The 16,879-nt window shown below is 28.9% G+C and overlaps 1 protein-coding gene across 3 annotated transcripts in view; it reads left to right on the top strand.

Moving 5' to 3' along the window:
- LOC113369817 (inter-alpha-trypsin inhibitor heavy chain H4-like) overlaps positions 1 to 16,879 on the top strand; it is a 79,082-nt gene that overhangs the window by 21,012 nt on the left and 41,191 nt on the right. For all 3 annotated transcript variants that reach the window (XM_026610392.1, XM_026610391.1, XM_026610393.1), the window contains exons 4-11: positions 1,729 to 1,839; positions 5,715 to 5,856; positions 6,897 to 7,008; positions 7,088 to 7,194; positions 7,478 to 7,618; positions 13,141 to 13,341; positions 14,052 to 14,229; positions 14,346 to 14,421. In XM_026610392.1, the coding sequence (XP_026466177.1) occupies positions 1,729 to 1,839; positions 5,715 to 5,856; positions 6,897 to 7,008; positions 7,088 to 7,194; positions 7,478 to 7,618; positions 13,141 to 13,341; positions 14,052 to 14,229; positions 14,346 to 14,421 (1,068 nt within the window). The remainder of the gene's footprint in view (positions 1 to 1,728; positions 1,840 to 5,714; positions 5,857 to 6,896; positions 7,009 to 7,087; positions 7,195 to 7,477; positions 7,619 to 13,140; positions 13,342 to 14,051; positions 14,230 to 14,345; positions 14,422 to 16,879) is intronic.

Genomic DNA, 16,879 nt, shown 5'->3' with positions numbered 1-16,879 from the left:
ATTTACTGTCTTATGAAAAAATAAGATTAGTAATTTGCTGTCGTTTGCTTAGGTTATTTTCTTCGCATTTCAGTAAAAATTTTCCGCTTTCATGTGCACTAATTCTTTTCGATTGCGCAAAGTGCTTAAGGTATTTTTCAAATTTCCATCTATTTCACTCTATTAAGTTTGTTGCTTGATAATTTAGTGTGAGGTATCCAAACTATGGAGTTATATTCTAGAATAGGCCTGACGAGTGTGGAGTACAGAATGTATAGTGTGTCTATACTGTGGAAATCTCGATCACTCCTGATGATGAATGCTGAATATATATATATATATATATATATATATATATATATATAAGTTCCGATTCAACTAAATCAGCTCGCAATTTTTCGTCAATAATGCCCAACAATTAATTTAATCTTTCGCAGATTTGCGCTTATGGGATTGAACACTAGATAATTTCTTTTTTGATTCTACGGTAATTTCAAACAAAGGAAAACAGAGCTGTTATTTACTAAATTGCAGAATTATTAATCGGTTAATTGTTTCTACTGATATCACATTGCAAAATAAATATGCTTTTTGTGTCTCCGTATCCCTAGTTAAGTTAAATTATTTATAATAATTTATTAAGTATTCTATATTTTAAATAAATAATTCTAGATTTTATATAAAAAAATATAAATATTATATTATAAATTTAATTTCCGAAACTTGTTTTGTCGCCCCCTAAGGCTAGCGCCCGCATTTTTTACATGCATCGCATGCAAGGCAGGGCCGGCTCTGTATATATATATATATATATATATATATATATATATATATATATATATATTATGTGCTTTAAGGGCGATACATCAAACAAAGAAAAAACAATGATTTGTAAAATAATCTTCAATTCCGAACGTTTCGACATACAATTTGATGTCATCATCAGTGGAACTTGGTGTTTTACATCTAAGAATGTATACACAGCACAGAATTTTGCACTAACATTGATACAACTAACCAGCAAAAATTATGAATTTTGTTGTAAATAGGAAAAATAATGAAGGTTTTGTTCCACAAAAATGTAGAAAAATTAAAGTATCTTGGCACAGAAGCATGTACCTCTAAATGGAAGTGAAAATAAATGAATATATTTATTATATAACGAAATATTAGAAATCTTAGGAAATTCAAAAGTCGATAAAAAAAACTTCAAAAAAATTCAATTACAAAATTTATTTCTTCGTCTGAAAAGAAATTTATAAAATCACATTTTTGACAAAATCGTTTTTAGTGAAAAAGTGTTCAAATAATCTAGCTAGTTAATTTTGTTTTTTCTTAACCCCTTTTTAATAAAAAAACTTCCAAATTTTTATTTTATCAACATTTTTAAAATTTTGTTATATAATCATTTATTTTTATTACTTTCAGTTTTATTATATTGTCATACTTCTGAAATGTTATTTTTTCCATAATTTTTTTTTATTTTATATAAAAAAAAACACATTTTTCTGCTTTTCTTAAATATATTGTTTATTTAAATTATATCAAGATCATGTTTCTTGACAGATTCCTTAAAGATGGAACGTACCTAGTTCCGAAACGTCGACAGTAAATAAATAAAAAAATGTTTTTTTTAAAAAAAACTTGTTTTTTATTACTTTTTGGATTCTTTGTTGCAAGCTCTACAATATATATATATATATATATATATATATAAACAGAAGAAAAATTATTGACTGTTAATTTCAGGGAAATTGAAGGTAAGGTGTATAAAGCGCATGTAAAAGAAAAGGAAGAAGCGAAAAGAGTGTATAATGCAGCAGTTCAAGGAGGACTAGCGGCAGCACATGTGGCTCTAAGGTAAATATGTTTTAAATATATATAAATAGTATAACGAGTTCACCAATCATGTTGATAGTAATTGATTGTTTACTTTCACTTTTTAAAAATTTTTGCTTTAAGTTTTGAACGCTTAACCCCTTGCAGGTGGTAACGCATGTGTAACCCTCATATTTTCCTCGAGAACTTACTATTAAGGAATACTTTTCAAACTATTTTACCATAAAATATTAAAATCGATATTTTTAAATCAATTGATATTTTTAAATCAATTGATATTTTGTTGCATTATCTTGAAATATTTTCTTTCGATAGCGTTTACCATTCATTACATATATGATCAATGCTCCATCGAAATGATTTAAGTTTGTAGAAAATATTTTAAGATGATGGAATAAAATCTCCATAGATTCAAAAATATCAATAACTAGTTGGTATTGGTATCTTGCCGTCAGGCAAGTTACATGAACTTACCAATATGTGTAAAAATTGTAAAATTAATTAATTTATGAGTGATTAAAAGCATTCCGAGTAGATTACACATTATTGAAAACGAACGTACACGTTAATTCGGAGTATTTTCTAAAAGCAAATTTTCAAATATTTTTTTTTTCATAATTGAACCAATTTCCGTAGGACTTTATTGGTTTAGTATGATCATTAAGACCAAGTACTCTATCGTTATACCAAGTAAATCGTCTAATTTTAATTTTAACAAACGTCAAAAAACTACTAATTTTCTCAAACTTTGACGAATTTTTAAAATCAAACTACTTGTCGTGAGGAATCGCCAAAAAAAGTTACATAAAAATCGGTTTAATTTTTTTTTCAACAGTTAGAAGAAAACGGCTCGGTAGATTTTCACCTAAAACTAATGAGTATCATGTCCAACTAATATCTTTCGAATAGTTTTCGATTTTTTAAAATCGATTCGGTAGTATGAGCTTAAATGTGGACGAAAAGTTTTACACTTTTTTCCAAATTACAAAGAAACGGCCCGGCAGATCGTCGCACAAAACTGACAAACTTTAGTCCAATGGCTTTAGACAAATGGCTTTTAAATTTTTGAAATTGGTTTAAGCGTTTTTGAGCAAACGTTGATGAAATGTCTAATTTTGACAAATGCCAAAAAAACGATACTAATTTTTGCTTATTAAACTTTGAATAATTTTTTAAATTAAACGACGTAGGGCGTATTGTCGTAGGGCCGTAATAGTTTAGTATGATCTATAATATTGTGGTATCTACCGTCAAAAAAAAAATCGTAACTAGTTGGTTTGGTATTTAGCCTTGAGGCAAGTTACATGAACTTCCCTTCCCTTACTTACATGATATGTGTAAATAATCGACTTTATCAATAAAAAATAAATTAATTTATGAGTGATTATAAGTATTCCGAGTGGATTTATTACACATCATTGCAAACGAACGAACGAACACGTTAACTCGGAGTATTTTCTAAAAACAAATTTTCAAAAATCAATAATTTTAATTAATCAATAGTTATAATTGAACCAGTTTCCGTAGGACTTTAATGGTTTACTATGTTCAAGACCAAGTACACTATCGTTATACCAACTAAATCATCTAATTTTATTTTTAACAAACGTCAAAAAAACTACTCATTTTCTCAAACTTTGATGAATTTTTAAAATTAAACTACTTGTCGTAAGGCCGTAATAATTCAGTAAGTTCTATAAGAGCATGATATATATCGCCAAAAAAGTTCCATAAAAATCGGCCTAATTTGTTTTTCAACAGTTATTTACAAGAAAACGGCTCGGTAGATTTTCACCTAAAATAAATCAGTATCATTCCCAACTAATATCTTTCGAACAGTTTTTGATTTTTTAAAATCGGTTCGGTAGTATGAGCTTAAATGTGGACGAAAGGTTTAACACTTTTTTCCAAATTACAAAGAAACGGCTCGGCCGATCGTCGCACAAAACTGAAAAACGATAATCCTCATCGAGATACATCAAATGCTTTTTAAATATCTGAAATCGGTTCAGGCAAACGTCGATCAAAGTTCTAATTTTGACAAATGCCAAAAAGACCATACTAATTTTTGCAAACTTTGACGAATTTTTAAAGCTAAACCAGTTGTCGTAGGGCCGTAATATTTTAGTATGATCTAAAAGACTATGGTATCGACCGTCAGAAAAATAATCATAAAAATCGTCGAATTTTTTTTTTTAAACTTTATTACAAGAAAACTCTACCAAAATCTAATCAGCACGATTCCCAACCAATATCTTTCGAACGGTTTTTCAATTTTCAAAATCGATTCAGAATTGCGGGCTAAAACGTAGACGAAAAATTTTTCACTTTTCTGCGATTTATAAAGAAACGGCTTGGCCGATTGTCGCACAAAGTTGACAAACAATAGTCCTGATCGAGATACATCGAGTGGCTTATAAATTTTTGAAATCGGTCCTGCCGTTTTCGAGAAAACGTAGATTTACGGCAAAAAATTTGTTCACATACACGCACACACTCACACATATACTTTTTCCAAACTTGGTCTCATTCGATTCAGAATGGCTTGAAACGTCGAGAAAACATAAAATTAGTAATTCGGATTTTTTGATGAAAACATAAACTTCTCCTTCAGGAAGTTAAAAATTGCCGAAAACAATTTTTTTTAACACTTTATTACAATAAAACGTGGACGAAAAATTTTACAATTTTGCTATTTATAAAGAAATGGCTTCAACGATCGTCGCACAAAACTGACAAGCAATAGTCTTCATCGAGGTGCATCGAATGGCTTTTAAATATTTGAAATCGGCAAAAAGTCTGTTCACACGCAGAGACACCTTAAGTAAGTCTCATTTGTTTAAGGGGTCACACCACTGTAGCAGTAAAAAAAAGTATGTTTTTGCCATTTTTTCGGACGGAAGGAAAAGTATTAAAATCATGATATTAAAGATAGTTATTTATTGTACTTTTGTAGAATTTATGTTGAAAGTTTATGTGAATAATAATACAACCGTTTATGCAGTAGGATAAAAACAGACTGACTGATTATATATTCTTCAACTAATCACATTCATTACAAACATTATTAACAACCACTTGTTTCATATAAAACAAAAGACAAACATATATACATAAACATAGTAGACACAGAGCGTTTAGTATTAAACTTCAACAAAAGTAACAAAATAAAATATAATTGTAAAAAAAATAAAAATGGCGATACTACAGCCATTTCGATTTCGGTGAGCCGCGTCAAAATCCGCGGCACTCAAAATAACTACAACAATTTGAATGTTTTTCACTTGAATTTTTTACAGTATATTTAAAATAACATTTTTAAGTGCCCATCATAGGAGATCTTTTATATGTTAATTTGTTCATCAATTATTAACAAATTACTATCCGTTTTTTTCATTGGAATTCAACGATTTTAAATAAAGTGCTCGTCAAACAAACAAAAATCCATATTTTTTAAATCCGCTATGATGGGCACTTTAAAATGTAATTTTAAATATGCTGTTAAAAATTCGAATGAAAAAATTTCAAATTGTTGTAGTTATTTTGTTACATTAAAGTACAATGAATAACTATCTTTAATATCATGATCTTAATACTTTTCCTTCCGTCCGAAAAAAATGGCAAAGCATAAGTTTTTTTTACTGCTACAGTGGTGTAACCCCTTGAGGCACAATGCCATGCAGCATGCACCCATGGACCTTTTAACATCTGTATTATAATATAAGATCTATACTAAGCACCACTAGATTTTTTTTTAGTTATATAATTTGAAAAATATAAAGTAAACCTGATATATCAAATATGCTCTATCTTTCAAAACTATTTTTCATGTATTTACGTCGACGGATGTTAGTTAATGTTGTTTCATTTTAAAAATTATTTATTGTCTTCTCCAGTGCAAGAGATTCGAATAGATTTACTGTAGACGTGTCAGTTCCAGCCACACAAAAAGCAACATTTAATTTAACGTACGAAGAACTTCTGTCCAGGAGGGTGGGCGTCTACAATCACGTGCTCAACTTGAATCCTGGGCAAATTGTAAGAAAACATTTATTTATTATTATTCTAATTTAATTAATTTCTTCTACTAATAATTAATGTTTTATACTAATTTAATTAATTTAGTATAGTGTGCTGGTTGATGTTGTCGTAAAATATTATTAACTTCCCGTAAAGTAAATTAAAGTAATCGCAAAAATATCGATGATTAAAAATTTTATATATCTTTACGTTTCATATGGGGAGTAGCATTTTGTACAGCTTTTTTTCAGAGTATTTATGTAAAAATTTAAGTTATACTCTATATCTGCTTCAGATTTAAATCTGACTTCAAGATCTAATTTAGAAACGTAATGTATATATATAAAATTTTTAATTTTCGATTTTTGAACATTTTTGCATACCTTAGAAAAAAAGGATGTATATGTGTGTGCGTGTGTGCGGATACAAATTTTCGTCGATGATTTTGGGAACACGGATCAACCGATTTGAATAATTAAAAAAACATTCGATTTGTATTAATAAGGATCTAGCCATTTTCAAGGTAGGGGGCAAAAAAAACTAAAAACAATTCGGGGCAATTCAGTTTTGGAGAGAACGGAGCGTCCGATTAGAATAATTCAAAAAACATTTTATTTGAATAGACACAGTGAAGTACGTACAGTTTAATAAAATTGAATTTTATTATATTTTTTTAATTTCTGATGCGGGATGTTATAGAAATTTACCTAAAGGCACGATGCTATGCACCACTGCATTTTTACTTTTTTCACACGATCTCTGAAACCGCTAGAGCTGCCTTCCCACAAAGTTCACTAGTTTCCTATTTTATCAAAACTAATAAATTTTTTGAAAAATTTCGACGAAAAATTGTTCCCGCACAGATATATCAATTTTTTAAGGTATGCAAAAATGTTGAGAAACCTTTGAATAGTAAAGATATATAAAAAATTTTATTTTTCATTTTTTTCGATCATTATAACACCACACGGGAAGTTATAGTTAATTAAAATATTAGCAGGTTGTAATTAAAATGTAAATGAAAATGTTTTTTGTTATTTTAAAATAATTATTTTTAGGTGAAAGAAATGTCTGTAGATGTGTTTATTGATGAAAATCGTCCGATCACTACATTACGTGTTCCTGAGTTGCGATCTGGAAATGAAGTTACTCCCGACGAAAGCGATCCAAGTAAGTAATAATTTAGTTAACTTTTTCTCATAAATCAAATTGAAAATATGGTATATTGTCTTCTTATCAATTGCACTAGATAATTCTGTTGCCACAATAATGAGAGACGAAAAGGATAAAACTAAGGCACATATAAGATTTGCACCGACACCAGATCAACAAGCCAGATTAATGATGCAATTAGTGGTACGTTCAGAAAATGAAAGAGTGATTATAAAAATTTTAATGCATCGTTAAATTGGTATTTGTATGAAGTTTCTATTTATTATTTAATATCATTATGCTTTCACTGATGAAAAAGATGATCTTATCGGTTCAGTTTTACTCTGGATATTGCAAATAGATCTTATGTTTATGATTTTTACATCTCTTTATCATAAACTTATATTTTATACATTTTAAATTTATAATAATTTCAAATACAAACAAAAATAATGATTGATCGAATATTGTTATTCTTAATCATTAGGAGAAAGAAAAGAAAGATGATCATCCTACATTCAATCCATTCGTTGTTAATACGGAATCATCAAATGTAAATTCGGGTCTTAAAGGGCAGTTTGTTGTTCAATATGATGTTGAAAGAGATCCCGCCGGTGGAGAAGTTCTAGTGAGTATTATATAATTAAAACCGTTAGATTAAATATTTATACAAACATTGGATACAATAGTACATTAAACAGATTTTTTTTCAACTTATAAGTTATGAGGATTTTTCTTAATTAACTACTTAGACGGCTCCGGTTTGCTTAGCTCAATTTAATGCATTTTATTATTAATAATGAATATCTAGAATACGATCTCCAAAGGTTATATATCAGTGTATATATATATAAATATATATATATATATATATATATATATATATATATTTCAAAAATTATTTTTTTAGATCTCAAAAGCCGAACTATTATTTTCGTACAAAATAATCAAATCGATTATTCTGTTACTCTTTTATATCTATCATCATGCAATATCTATTATTTAAAATTATTTAATCAAATATGTTTATTTATGTTTTAATTACATAATATGTTTACTTTACTATTTTAATGACAAAGTTTATCATAATGTAAGATAACAGACTTGCATTACATAACCATAATATACGTATCATTCTAGGAAAGATGTCATTGATGATTTTTTTAAATTACTCTTATAAATAATTTGTATATATATATATATATATATATATATATAAATATATATTATAGGACCGGTCCTACCTTAAATGCAATGCATGCGAAAAATACTGGCGCACGCCTTAGGAGGCGGAAAAGAAGTTATCTAGTGTCCAATCTCGTAAGCGCAAACGTGCGAAAGATTAAAAAAACTAGCTGTAAGTGGAATTCTGTCTTAAGGCAATTAGGGCATCGTGCCTTAAGGCAAGTTGCTGGAACTTCCCGTACCAAAAATTATTATTTTTTTAAAAACGATTAACATTTTTGAAAAAAATTTACTTCGAAAAAATTAGATTTTTGAGAAACTATAAATTTGACCAAAAATTATTTTTTTTGAAAAAAAAAAATTTGAAAATAAAAATTTTTTTTGAAAGAAAAATTTTTTTTTGAAAACAAAAAAATTTTTTGAAAAGAAAAATGTTTTCTTCATTTTGACATATTTTGGAAATTCTGAACTTTCTTTCAAAGCAATCGTACTGCTTGAACTGCATAGAGACGAAATGTCATAGCGCAAGTGCCGCGCCGCCGTCTAACGCATAAGCATTGGTACGGAACCAATAGAATTGTAAAAAAAATTATACTTATTGTTAAAATCTCTATAAAATATCTGATAATTTGATGTGCATATGTCTAATGATCATTTTTAACCGCCAAATGGCATTTTTTTTTTACTTTTTTCATTAGATCTCCGAAACCGCTAGACCTGCCTTTATGAAAATTTGATCAATTCTTCATCTTGTCAATACAAGTAAAATGTTTTTTGAATTATTTAAATCGGACGCTCTGTTCTCTTAAAAACTGAGTTACCGTTTTCGGCACTTTTTGCCCCGTATCTTCGGAACGGCTAGACCTGCCTTCGCCAAAACCTAATCAGCACGTCTCCTTATCAATACGAATCGAATGTTTTTTGAATTATTCAAATCGGTTGATCCGTGTTCCCGAAATCGTCGACGAAAATTTGTATCCGCACATACATACACACACGTACATACACACACACACACACACACACACACACACACACACACACATACATCCATTTTTTCTAAGGTATGCCAAAATATTCAGAAACCTCTGAAACGTAAAGATATATAAAAATTTTCATTTTCGATTTTTTTGCGATTACTATAACTTGCCCTACGGGAAGTTAACAAGCAGGACCTCTTAACAAATTTGTAACTACAATTTGAAACGCGGCAATTAGATTCAAATGTAGTTATCGACGAAACTAAGAAAACGAATTTTTTAAAAAACGAAAATATTTTGAAATTTAGATGACCCAGCTGAATATGACATTATTGACGCAAAATTGCCAGTTGATTTAGATAAAACGGAACTTGTTACAAAAATAGATACAAAAAAAAATTGAGAAAAATGTAAAATGGGGAGTCAATTTCTAGAAAATGGCCCATTTATCCCGAAAAATTGAACCATGATTTGTTTTCGTTGCAAACTTTTCGTATCTAATAGTAGCTTTATAGAAGGTTTATACCACAGTAGAAATCATATTGCAACTTTGCTATAATAATCAATATAACATTACATTGTACATCTGATAAGCCGATGCAAGTAAAATAGATACAAATGATAATTATTGAAAATCAATTTGTAAAAATAAGGATAATTATTGTGCACTGTTGATACAATGGAAGCTGGAATAATGTTCAACAATAACGGATCATTTGGAAAACTTTTTTTTGATTACATGCGTGGTTAGGGTTTACGGAAATAAAGCACATATGAAATATTGTAAGATTTTGAATTTGATGTTGACATATGTATTAAAAAAAGTCTAATACTTCGGCTCACATCAATTTTTCTATTTTGAAAAATATTTGAGTGAATAAACGAGAAACTTATAATAGGCTTTTCAATTTATATGAATGAAAATGATTTATACAACTTGCAAACTGCAAATTCTTACACGAACTGCCGGTCGCGCGGCGCGTCTTTAAAACGGTCGCACGGCGCGCGACTTGTGCTCGAAAACATATAATATCTTTCGTAATAGCCTCTCCATCGAATTGTAAAAAGAATTTTGTAGTAGATAAAACAAGAAACAATATGATTTTTTTCTCAATGGATTTATGTCTGGGCAAGCGTATGTAAAACCAATGTAAACAATTAATTGTTATTATTGTTAAAATAATTGCAAAAACTTTTTTTTAATTACTTAAAAGTTGAGTTCATAATGAATATAATAAAAAAACAATACTGATCTGTTTAACACAACTGGAGATAATTAACATAATGTAGAGGAAGTTCATAAAAATTGAGAAAATCAGCAATATTTTAATCGTAAATATTAACGAAAGAAAATTTTGTCGGCAAAATCCTGAAAAACGTGTCAAATGATTTTATCTGTAATATCTATAAAAAAAAATAGCCAATTATAAAATGTCAAGGTATGGTTTGTGTACATCCATTTTTTTTTTGAGGTGTGCCAAAATGTTCAGAAAATACTAAAACGTAAAGATATGCAATTTATTTAAGATTATTTTCGATGTTTTGACGATTACTATAACTTTGCTTTCCGGAAGTTAAAAACTGAAACAATTTGGTCAAAACACTTTGTAACAGCAACATCAATTTAATTACAAAAATTCTAACCGATAACGCTTATCCATTAAAACTGTTCAACATCATAACTAGCAACAGACGCGCGAACCTTTTGAATAATATTTACATCATTACATTTACATATAAATCTGGACTCTGACATGTAAACAACTTTAGTATAACGACTAGTACCAAAGTTTTACCAAAACCGACACTCCTTTTAACATCGCACGACTTAGAAATCTCGTAAAATTCGAACAAAATTTTAAACAAAGAATTATAAAAGGATCTTTTTTGACTATTCAAAACGATAGAATAATAAATAAATGCAGTGAACTCGACACGCTGTGCGAATCAAATCTCTTTTATATATATAGTATTTCCAAATTTCTCACAAAACAATAAAAGTGTTACGCAAAGGATTCGCAATTATTTTCACACATGTAGAATGATTGGTAAAAATATAAAAAAAAATATTCCTCCATTATGTCTTCAACAAGTTTACGGACAACACATATATTACACACTATCTAATTGTGATTCTTTAATTTAGTATTTTGTGAAATATTGTTTATTTACATTCAGCTCTGGAAGTTTGTATTAAATTAAACCATTTGATAATGCAATGTAAAATATAATTCACTAATGGTTATTTTCCACTAATTTTGAAGAATAAACTGGCATTTTCTATGAATTTATCGAAGAATGGATATTATTATATGAAGGTGCGGGGTTAAAAAAGTCCACCACTGATATCTCAAAAATCAGTAAAGTTAAGCATTGCTCAACAACAATATGTGAAAGTAAAGACAAAAAAAAATATACAGCTGTCAGCTTGATTCATACGACTTTGCTATCGGGAGATAAACGGCAATCTTTGATAATCCATATCAAAAAGTATTTTCTTTTCCTGTTAGTTTTTTGGGTTTTGAGCACTGTGATTTAGTTCACGAGACCTTAATATAAATATTAACTATACGTTATTTAATTGTTTTATAAAATGTAATGTTAATTTTAAGTGAGATTCAACAGTTTTTTTTATATAACTACTTTAAAAGCTTACACCTGGGCGTGGTAAGCTTTAAAAGTGATTATATAAAAACTGAACAATAACCCTGGAAAGGTATAAAAAATAAAAAATAGCAAATAAAAAAGTAAACTAGTGGGGCAAATTGCTGAAACTTCTTGTACCAAAAATTATAAAAAAAAATTAACATTTTTGAAAAAAATAGATTTTTGAGTAACTATAAATTTTTGAAAAAAATCATTAATTTTTGGGAAAAAAACTTCTGGAATATAATATATTTTTTCAGTTTGAAATATTTTGGAAATTTTGAACTTTTTTTCAAAGCAATCGCATTTGCTTCAGCTGCATAGAGACGCAATATCGAAGCGCGTAAGCGCTGCGTCGCTGTCTAACGGATAACATTGGTATGGACCCATAAGAATGTAAATATAACTTATTGTTAAAATCTCTATAAAATGTCTGATAATTTTATGTGCATATGTCTAATGATCATTCTTGTCGCCAAATGGCATTTTTTTTTACTTTTTTTACTATGTCTCCGAAACCGCTGGACCTGTTCATACCAAAAATTTAATCAAATTTTCATTCCTGCCAATTCAAGTAAAATGTTTTTGAATTATTAAAATCGGATGCTCCGTTCTCTTAAAAACTGAGTTACAGTTTTTGGCACTTTTTGCCCCGTATCTTTGGAATGGCTAGACCTGCCTTCGCCAAAAACTAATCAGCATGTCTTCTTATTAATACAAATCGATTTTTTTGATTTATTCAAATCGGTTGATCGGTGACATACACACACACACATACACACATACACACATACATAAATACACACACACACACATATATCCATTTTTTCTAAGGTATCCCAAAATATTCAAAAACCTTTGAAAAGTAAATATATATAAAATATTTCATTTTCGATTTTTCCTTCGATTACTATAACTTACCCTACGGGAAGTTAAAAACATGAAACGTAATCCATATTCCATTTATTGGAATTTGTAATGACTATATAGGTCGAAAGACTAAAAAGAATTTGGATTGTATTATACCATGTTTTCCATAGAAAGTGTATAAAACTTCCAGTTTGATTGTATTTACAATATATGGATAAACGAATATTGTTAATACAAATTATATAATATTGAACAAGTAGACTTTGGGGTTTATTGTTCTTATAATACCTCATTGTCTATTCTATAGCATTCAAACAACACATCCTTGCGCACAAAAAATTATTTTTTTTGATTCTCTAGAAATTGTGTAGAATTATCTTACTCAGCAAAACAACATTTACCGGGTCAGCTAGTATATATATATATATATATATATATATATGTATATATATATATAACTGTTGTTTAGGTATATGATGGCTATTTCGTCCATTTCTTTGCACCCGATGATCTGAAATCATTGCCAAAACATGTGGTATTTGTTTTGGACACTTCTGGATCTATGCACGGAAGAAAAATAGAACAACTTAGAACTGCAATGAGCGCCATTCTATCTGATTTGAAACCAGAAGACTTCTTTCATATAATCAACTTTAGTTTTGCTGCAAAGGTATGGTTTTATTCATTATTTTTATATACAATATTTATATTTTATTTATATGTACAATAAGCATCTTCAAAATGGTTTTCTAGTTTATTTAGCTTAAAAGTTTTATTTTTTATTTGTAGAAAATTTAGGCACAATTTTCACTTTAAGCTCTAATATTTTCAAAAAATAGATTTTAAAATAAAGCCCAAAAAATCACGAATAGCAAAACAATCTGATATTTTCAAAACTTTAAATTTTTCAAAAAAAATTATAGTGTACGGGAACTTTGAGCATTTTGCCTTAAATTTTCACGATGCGATGCACCACTAACTATTATTATTATTATTGTTATTATTACTATTAAATTATATATGTGTGTATGTAAATTTAAACGTTCGTAGAAATAATTGATGATAAAACCGAGTTGAACCATTATTAAACCATTTTATAATCATAAGCGTTGGTCATGCTTGAGTCATAAATCCAACACTTCATAAATAAGGAAATAATAATTAAAGGCATAGGTGTATGGCCTCGCAGTGTGTTTGCAATCAAATAAATCGATTGAGATTCTTTTAATACAAAACATATGAATAACAAAGTGAAGATTGATTTATAGTTTAAATTAAAAACTTTCAATGATTGATAGTATGTGAAGTATCACCAAACCTTTTGAAATCACTATATTTGAAATCACTATTTTAAAACTATTTTTTCTCAAATTGATACAGGTTTGGAATCTTGATGATCCTAGCACTAGCCCATCTTATTCCAGTCCTAATGTACATTGGTGGGGTCCTAAAGAAGAAACTAATGATAAAGAAAATCCACCGCCGGCAGCTTATCCAGCGAACGAAAATTATTTGTCCAAAGCAAAGGAAGAAGTTTCGAAACTTGAAGCTAATGGAGGTGAAGATAAATAAGACATTTAAATGAAACCATCGAATAACTTCACGTGAAGTGTAATAATAAGATTCGATATAAACTGATTATATAATAAACGGATGAACGTTTTTTTGTTTCAGGTACCAACATATATGATTCTTTGGAGATTGCAATGAGGGTTGCTAATAGAGGTGTCGATTCAGAAACATTAACCAGGTAAACAGAACAATACTATAATTACTTAAAATTAAGCACTTTATAATCTTCTACAACATAGCCTTGTTCTGTGCATTTTTATGCATATTTCTAAGATCATGTATAGATTTAGTTTTGTGGTGCGGATTTCTAATCAGTATATTTACATAACAATCCAGGTTTATTTTTTACCGATCGTTCGATTGAAAGTTCTGCTGATCTTTTTACTAGTTTATGGCTTTGTTGACTTTACATTAGATGAAATATTTTTGAAATTTGCAATCATAATAATTTTCAAGTAATATAATTTTTGCACCTGATACATTATACATTTTAAGCCATAAGTTTACTTACTTTTTATGCCATAAAAAGTAAGAATGCGTAATCTAACAGTTATCATCTATTTTATAGTATAGGGTTATGAAGAACTATTTGCAGGAATTCTTAATTTATGGTTTGTTTGTCTTATCGATTTATTTTATCTTTTTTATTTTGGTGTATCATCACAACACAACAGATTTTTGCACCCTTGCCGCTCTCAAATAGAATTCGGCTTTGTTTAAGATCTTTCTTAAGCATTTGAATTAACACACATTTTGTCATTCCTGGTTTCATAGCGATATCCTGTAAGTAAAGCTGATCATATATAAAAATTCTCGAAGTTATTGATATGTCGATACTGATTTTATTTATATGTTGATATTCAGATTAAAGTTGTAAATTGGTTACAATTTAAGAAAAATCCAAGGGGTTTACGTGTTTTGTTGACCAGCTACTATTCATTTAGATTGATCAGAATAGACATTATTGAGCTTTCTGGCCTTCTTCACGTCCATATCGTCTTGGTTTAATGCATTCTTCCGTAAGTGTATTTTAGTCATATAGTCATAGATCTGGCAAAAACTTTTCGCAAACGTGTGGGAAAATATCTTAATATTGAAAAATACATATTTTTCTAAAATTCTAAATAAATGGAATTTTTAAAAATCATTTCTTTCACAATTTAAAAAAAAAAAAATATTTCGTAACTTTATATTATTATTGTAAGAAAAATCCTTGGATGCTTTTATTTAATCTTTCTTATCTTTTCTTTATACATATACCTATGTTTCAATTATGATCATACACATAGGTTATTTGTAGAATACGTTCCTTGGTCTATTTAATAAGCACTTATGAATTCACAGTATTTAAAATAATCTATTTGTGAAATCAATTAAAGTAATTGTTATTATTTATTTACTAATTTTTATTGATTATTATTGATTACTTTTATTCCTCGAATATTTAATTATGGTAAGGGAGGCTTCAGAAATTTTCTCTAAGGCACGGTATAATCTACCTTTAGTTTTATTTGAAATACTTATCTTTAAGAAATTGACCCTGAATGCCAAGAATGGTTTCCTTAATGAGCGGAAAAGCTTCATAGAAACATTGAAACTAGCGGTGCACGGCGTTGTGCCTTAAGTCAAATTTTTTGTACTTCCCGTACCGTAATTAAATATTCGAGGAATGAAAATAATCTTCATTCAATAAAAATTGATCAATGATTAATAACAATTGTTCTAAACATTATTAAATAAATTATTATAAATACTACAAATTTTATCATTTACGCAATTTACCTTATCACGCAAAATACTTAAGTATTTCTTAATTTCAAAGATATGATGACAGATACAGACTTTAGACCAGTGATTCCCAACCTTTTCTGGCCCCGCCCCACCTTGAGGTTTATAAAAACGTTATGCCCCCCCATACAATTTTATTTTTATTTCTTAATTTGGCAACTCCCAATAATTTTTAAACATTGCCAAATTGTTTCTACTAGCCGAATCGATTATTGCGTTAATTAGGTTGTCCAAAACTTTAACTGGACAATCAGAGCAGGATTAAGTCAAAAAAGTCGAGTCGATCCGGCAGAAAAAACTCCGGCACCAGGAAAGCAAGGTTGAAAACTAAAACCGTCCCGGTCAAACCGGGACACCTTATTATTCTAAATCTAAGAACCATTTTTTGTTAAATGTTTTACCGATACTATACTACATTACATTAAAATTACCAAAGTTTTCAAACTGCTCTCTTGAAATTACAAATTGCCCCCCGATGGAGCGTGCGCTTCACGTTGGGAAACACTGCTTTAGAGTCTCTCATATTTTTAAGATTGATTTGGATTAGACTAGGCATATAAATATGGGGCGTCCATTATCACGTGATCGATTTGTTTAGGATTTTTGAGCCTCTCGCCTCCTTGGTGATACGTGATGGTATTCAAAATTAGCCCCCTTCCAACATCAGGTGTATTTTTGAAGAAAAAGTTTGTTTTTAAAAAAAAAAACTTAGAGTAAAAAATGCATACACGTGATATCTTACTATACCCCTCTTCTGCCCTACATAATCTAGTACGGAACTTGCACGTGCACCAGTAATGCTGTAGGAAAAGATTACTGGCTTAACCTCAGATAATTCATTTGCCAGC

Source organism: Ctenocephalides felis, unplaced genomic scaffold, assembly GCF_003426905.1.
Source record: "Ctenocephalides felis isolate EL2017-DRISC unplaced genomic scaffold, ASM342690v1 CF-g0.4_SCAFFOLD_01492, whole genome shotgun sequence".
NCBI lineage: Eukaryota > Metazoa > Arthropoda > Insecta > Siphonaptera > Pulicidae > Ctenocephalides > Ctenocephalides felis.
This window is presented reverse-complemented; position numbering and strand designations above follow the sequence as displayed.